Source organism: Thunnus maccoyii, chromosome 18, assembly GCF_910596095.1.
Source record: "Thunnus maccoyii chromosome 18, fThuMac1.1, whole genome shotgun sequence".
Classification (NCBI taxonomy): Eukaryota; Metazoa; Chordata; class Actinopteri; order Scombriformes; family Scombridae; genus Thunnus; species Thunnus maccoyii.
In genome coordinates this window covers 30,204,348-30,211,650 of record NC_056550.1, presented here as the reverse complement: position 1 = coordinate 30,211,650, position 7,303 = coordinate 30,204,348, and the positions used below count along the sequence as shown (strand labels likewise).

The 7,303-nt window shown below is 38.7% G+C and overlaps 1 protein-coding gene across 1 annotated transcript in view; it reads right to left on the bottom strand.

Annotated features, from left to right (window-relative positions):
• Positions 1-7,096, bottom strand: part of ifnphi1 (interferon phi 1) — a 9,291-nt gene extending 2,195 nt beyond the window's left edge. Inside the window, exons 1-4 of the mRNA XM_042393651.1 lie at positions 6,804-7,096; positions 5,119-5,193; positions 3,404-3,559; positions 3,108-3,185 (exon numbers count right to left, since the gene is read on the bottom strand). Of these exons, the coding sequence (XP_042249585.1) occupies positions 3,108-3,185; positions 3,404-3,559; positions 5,119-5,193; positions 6,804-6,920 (426 nt within the window). The 5' untranslated portion in view covers positions 6,921-7,096. The remainder of the gene's footprint in view (positions 1-3,107; positions 3,186-3,403; positions 3,560-5,118; positions 5,194-6,803) is intronic.
• Between the last annotated feature and the right edge of the window lie 207 nt (positions 7,097-7,303).

Genomic DNA, 7,303 nt, shown 5'->3' with positions numbered 1-7,303 from the left:
CTACAGTCAGTACACTCAGTACTACAGTCAGTACACTCAGTATTACAGTCAGTGCACACAGTACTACAGTCAGTACACAGTACTACAGTTAGTACACTCAGTACACACAATACTACAGTTAGTACACTCAGTACTACAGTCAGTACACTCAGTATTACAGTCAGTACACAGTACTACAGTTAGTACACTCAGTACTACAGTCAGTACACTCAGTACTACAGTCAGTACACAGTACTACAGTTAGTACACTCAGTACACACAATACTACAGTTAGTACACTCAGTACTACAGTCAGTACACTCAGTACTACAGTCAGTACACTCAGTATTACAGTCAGTGCACACAGTACTACAGTCAGTACACAGTACTACAGTCAGTACACTCAGTACTACAGTCAGTACACAGTACTACAGTTAGTACACTCAGTACACACAATACTACAGTTAGTACACTCAGTACTACAGTCAGTACACTCAGTATTACAGTCAGTACACAGTACTACAGTTAGTACACTCAGTACTACAGTCAGTACACTCAGTACTACAGTCAGTACACAGTACTACAGTTAGTACACTCAGTACACACAATACTACAGTTAGTACACTCAGTATTACAGTCAGTGCACACAGTACTACAGTCAGTACACTCAGTACTACAGTCAGTACACTCAGTACTACAGTCAGTACTCACAGTACTACAGTCAGTACACACAGTACTACAGTCAGTACACTCAGTAAAACAGTCAGTACTCACAGTACTACAGTCAGTACACTCAGTATTACAGTCAGTGCACACAGTACTACAGTCAGTACTCAGTACTACAGTCAGTACTCACAGTACTACAGTCAGTACACTCAGTACTACAGTCAGTACACTCAGTACTACAGTCAGTACACTCAGTATTACAGTCAGGGCACACAGTACTACAGTCAGTACTCAGTACTACAGTCAGTACTCACAGTACTACAGTCAGTACACTCAGTACTACAGTCAGTGCACACAGTACTACAGTCAGTACACTCAGTACTACAGTCAGTACACTCAGTATTACAGTCAGTGCACACAGTACTACAGTCAGTACTCAGTACTACAGTCAGTACTCACAGTACTACAGTCAGTACACTCAGTACTACAGTCAGTACTCACAGTACTACAGTCAGTAAACTCAGTACTACAGTCAGTACTCACAGTACTACAGTCAGTACACTCAGTACTACAGTCAGTGCACACAGTACTACAGTCAGTACTCAGTACTACAGTCAGTACTCACAGTACTACAGTCAGTACTCAGTACTACAGTCAGTACTCACAGTATTACAGTCAGTACACAGTACTACAGTTAGTACACTCAGTACTACAGTCAGTACACTCAGTACTACAGTCAGTACACTCAGTACTACAGTCAGTACACAGTACTATAGTTAGTACACTCAGTACACACAATACTACAGTTAGTACACTCAGTACTACAGTCAGTACTCACAGTACTACAGTCAGTAAACTCAGTACTACAGTCAGTACTCACAGTACTACAGTCAGTACACTCAGTACTACAGTCAGTGCACACAGTACTACAGTCAGTACTCAGTACTACAGTCAGTACTCACAGTACTACAGTCAGTACTCAGTACTACAGTCAGTACTCACAGTATTACAGTCAGTACACAGTACTACAGTTAGTACACTCAGTACTACAGTCAGTACACTCAGTACTACAGTCAGTACACTCAGTACTACAGTCAGTACACTCAGTATTACAGTCAGTGCACACAGTACTACAGTCAGTACTCAGTACTACAGTCAGTACTCACAGTACTACAGTCAGTACACTCAGTACTACAGTCAGTACTCACAGTACTACAGTCAGTAAACTCAGTACTACAGTCAGTACTCACAGTACTACAGTCAGTACACTCAGTACTACAGTCAGTGCACACAGTACTACAGTCAGTACTCAGTACTACAGTCAGTACTCACAGTACTACAGTCAGTACTCAGTACTACAGTCAGTACTCACAGTATTACAGTCAGTACACAGTACTACAGTTAGTACACTCAGTACTACAGTCAGTACACTCAGTACTACAGTCAGTACACTCAGTACTACAGTCAGTACACAGTACTACAGTTAGTACACTCAGTACACACAATACTACAGTTAGTACACTCAGTACTACAGTCAGTACTCACAGTACTACAGTCAGTAAACTCAGTACTACAGTCAGTACTCACAGTACTACAGTCAGTACACTCAGTACTACAGTCAGTGCACACAGTACTACAGTCAGTACTCAGTACTACAGTCAGTACTCACAGTACTACAGTCAGTACTCAGTACTACAGTCAGTACTCACAGTATTACAGTCAGTACTCACAGTATTACAGTTAGTACACTCAGTACTACAGTCAGTACACTCAGTACTACAGTCAGTACACTCAGTACTACAGTCAGTACACAGTACTACAGTTAGTACACTCAGTACACACAATACTACAGTTAGTACACTCAGTACTACAGTCAGTACACACAGTACTACAGTCAGTACACTCAGTACTACAGTCAGTACTCACAGTACTACAGTCAGTACACACAGTACTACAGTCAGTACACTCAGTACTACAGTCAGTACACAGTACTACAGTTAGTACACTCAGTACACACAATACTACAGTTAGTACACTCAGTACTACAGTCAGTACACACAGTACTACAGTCAGTACACTCAGTACTACAGTCAGTACTCACAGTACTACAGTCAGTACACACAGTACTACAGTCAGTACACTCAGTACTACAGTCAGTACTCACAGTACTACAGTCAGTACACTCAGTATTACAGTCAGTGCACACAGTACTACAGTCAGTACTCAGTACTACAGTCAGTACTCACAGTACTACAGTCAGTACACTCAGTATTACAGGTCAGTGCACACAGTACTACAGTCAGTACACTCAGTACTACAGTCAGTACACTCAGTACTACAGTCAGTACTCACAGTACTACAGTCAGTACACTCAGTATTACAGTCAGTGCACACAGTACTACAGTCAGTACACTCAGTATTACAGTCAGTACACTCAGTACTACATCAGGACTTGCACCTACCGTACGGTCCAGAGTACTTTTGGTCAGTCTCTTGTAGTACTTTCTCAGCGTGACGTTGACTTTTTTTTTAACTGAAAACTGAAAACAAAAACAGTTCAGAGTTGAATTCTGTGGTAAAACTTGCAGTTGAAACTTCGGGTCGGACTTTAACTAAGTTAAAGTCCGAGTGCTTAAAGTTTCATATATTTAAAGTGTCTGTTGTGTTTCAGGTGACGTGTGAACTACAGAAGCTGAAGGATGAACACTGACAGGAGTTAAAGTATTTAAAGTATTTTTGTAAGTATTTGAGTACTCACGCAGTTGTTGAGCTCTTTTGTCTGTCTGTGGATGTTCATCAGGAAATGTTCAGTCTTGTCGGTATCCCAGGCAACGGAGGAGCGGTTGCCGTGGCGATAGAGTTTAGAAATAAGCTTTAGACTGTCTCTGATGAACAACAGCTGGGACTCCAACACCTGGACAGAGACAAACAGCTGTGAATCCTGGCTCTCTGATTGGCTGACAGAGCAGAGTGTCATCAGCGTGACAGTTTGTTTGGTTACATGTTCGTATGTAAATGTGGAGCAAACGTGAATAGGAACATACAAGTGAAACAGTCAGTTCATGTCTGAACAGCATTAGATATTTAAGAAATGTCACTAAAGAGCAGGAGGAAAGTAACAAAGTACATTTACTCAAGTACTGTACTTCAGTTCAATGCTGAGGCACTTGTACTTTACTGGAGTATTTCCATGTGATGCTACTTTCTACATTTCAGAGGGAAATATTGTACTTTCTACTCCACTACATTTATTTGACAGCTTTAGTTACTTTTCAGATGAAGATTTGACACAATGGATAATATAACAAGCTTTTAAAATACAACACATTGTTAAAGATGAAACCAGTGGTTTCCAACCTTTTTGTCTTTTGACGTCTTACAAAAAGCAGTGTGTAGTCGGGGTCACATTTCACATGTCTATGAGTTGTTAACAGCTCCACCAAATAGTGATTTTTCCCTCTAAACTTCTCACATGCTTTCATTTCAATAAATGTTCAAATGATCCAATATTTCAGCAAAAATCAAAGATTAGAGAAAAAGTCCAAAAACTGAAAACAGATTTGTGTATCAGAACTTTGTTTTTTCTTCTTTCCTCTCCCATTAATCATCTCACCTTCCCTCAGATTTATCTGCTGACCCTTTGGAGGGGCCCGACCCCTAGGTTGGGAACCACTGGACTAAACTAGCTAACTGTATATAAAGTAGTGTAAACTAGCTCCACCTCCAGCAGCTACAACAGTAACATGCTGCTCTAACACTGATGCTTCACTATTAATAATCTGTGTAACATTAATAACTGTAACATGATGATGGTGAAGCAGAGGAAACTTTGTTTCTGTGCCATTCATGCAGCTAACGTTAGGTTGTATGTACGTAAGACTATATTCACACCAAATCCAGTATTGCAGCAGTTTCCTGCAGTGTTGTGCGGAGGTGTGGATGTTATTTGTGTTTTACAGCATAACTGCTGTGGAAACAATCAGAAAATAACCTTTGATTTCTCAGATTCACTCTTTTATTCTCGCTCTCTTCATCTACTCTCTAGCTTGCTCGATCACCACCACTCTCTCTCTTTTTCTCTCATCTTTTTTAATAGGAAGCCGACAACAAGTCTATCTTTACTTCTAAAGTTATCAAACAAAGAGAAACGTCCTCCCCTCATCCTCATAATGTCTTTTTGGCAGTCTGACTTGGCAGACATTTACAATAACTATATAGAAACAGCCAATCATGTCACTGATGGTCTCGTTTGCTTTTGTAGGTCATATAGAAGCATCAGAAGCTTCATCAGACTGTTTCATAACCAGATAAAAGTTCCTTGTCGTTGCTTTAAGTGGGATTTTTCATGCAGGACTTTTACTGATAATGGAGTATTGTTACATTGTTATATTTTACTGCAGTAAAGGGTCTTAGTACTTGGTCCAAGTCTGGTAAAGACTAAAATGTATTTGAGCAATAGAAGTACTACAGTACCTGTGTGTTCCTCATGCTTTGGTAGAGATCGTATGGAAAGGGAACTGGACTCTCCTCCTCAGTCAGCGGATCGCCCTGAAACATCAGCACAGTGACTCAGCTGCTCTTATCTCAGATATTACAGAGAAAAACAAGAAATCTCAACATCTTCTGTTCATCCTGATCACTCCACCTGCTTCTCTTATCTACCAACATTTTGGAAATTAAGAAAACATCAAAAAATACTTAAAAATATTTCATTTGTTCATTTATACAACTTAATTTTACTGAATCTTTACATATATGCAAACATATCATGTATTTCGTAATATACACCCAGTTATGTACGAATATATTGCTGATTTTTAATGTATGTCCATAATATGTAAATATACATAATCTGCTCTTTAATATATTTTTTATATATATGTTAATACACGTAAATCCATAGAGTGTAATTTAATAGATTGTATGTCTATACAAAAAATAAAGACAATATATATGCATTTAATATTTTATCAAACACCAATATATGTAAACACACATCATCTATAATTACTATAAATCCTTTTAATATTTGTCCATATATGTAAATATACGGTATGTCTATTATATGTATGTTTATAAATCATATACTCATATGTTCATGTATATAAATATGTATATAAAGTCTAGTTTTTAATATATGCCAATGTGGGTAAATATACATATCCAATACATATTCAATCTACATTTTATTAAATGCCATTAAATGTAAACATCTTGGCCGACATGTAAATATATAGAAAGTGATTATTTTCAATATGAATCCAAATGTATGGATATTAAAAATAATTTATATGGTTCCGTATTTAAATATACAGTTTATTTTCTTAATTATATTCATACACGGTAACAAATATAGTCAAATCTTTTAGTCTATGTCTGTAAACATATAGAGACTATTTTCAATGTATATGATATAACAAATTAATATATTAATGAAATGTTGAGAAAAAACTGTATGTGTATATATATATATAGAGAGAGAGAGAGAGAGAGAGAGAGAGAGAGAGAGAGAGAGAGCTTTGGTGACCCCTCGTGTGGCCGGAACCAGAGCTTTAAGACTGTTACTGTGAGTTTGACTTTAAAATTCTGAACTAGTCCTTTAATGCTGCTCCCAGCGTTTACAAACTGCAACTACAGGACTGATTAGACACTTCTTTCATTTCTGAAAAGAAAACTACCAAATGTAATTTTTATGTAACTGTTATTTTTTAAGTTTGTATTGTTATTTATTTAGAAGTGAAAAGGTGTAAACTATAAAGGTAATTAGTCTAAGCATAGCGGCATTCAAGAGGTAATCCATTAAAAACTGCATCCAAGTTTCTCATTTTATATAAACCCTCTCCAGGACCTCTAAAACCTCCTCCAGGACCTCTAACCCTTCCTCCAGGACCTCTAAAACCTCCTCCAGGACCTCTAAAACCTCCTCCAGGACCTCTAAAACTTCCTCCAGGACCTCTAACCCTTCCTCCAGGACCTCTAAAACTTCCTCCAGGACCTCTAAAACTTCCTCCAGGACCTCTAACCCTTCCTCCAGGACCTCTAACCCTTCCTCCAGGACCTCTAACCCTTCCTCCAGGACCTTTAAATCTTCCTCCAGGACCTCTAACTGTTTCTCCAGGACCCTTGAAACTCCTCCAGGACCTGGTGTCAGTACTCACCATGAGCTTCAGGTGAGTCAGACATTCGTTGTTCACGTTACTAAACCGTTGATCGAGCCAATCACAGCAGAGAGCCGGCGTCAGGGCGCTGCAGAGGACGAAGAACACGAACAACATGATGAAGATGATGCTGCGGAGAGCTGTATGTCTCAGTGTCTGATGAAGATGATGAAGAAGAGTAGGATGCGTCTCAGTGTGTCCGACATGCTGCAGCTCTCGACTTTTATTGCAGACAGGAAACAGAAAACAGAAAGACAGAAATTCCCGCCATGTTTCAACTCTCACTTTCCACACAGCAGAGAAAGTTCTTTCCTTCTTTCCTTCTTTCCTTCTTTCTTTATATATTTATATATTTATATGTTTATTTGTTTGTTTATGTGTCTTTAGACCTTGATCACATGTTACGCAGCACAAACAGAACCGACAGTTTAATAAAACCAAGACAACAGCAACAGCAGGATAAAATACAACAAATGTTGGTGAAACAAAGGAAGGACGTT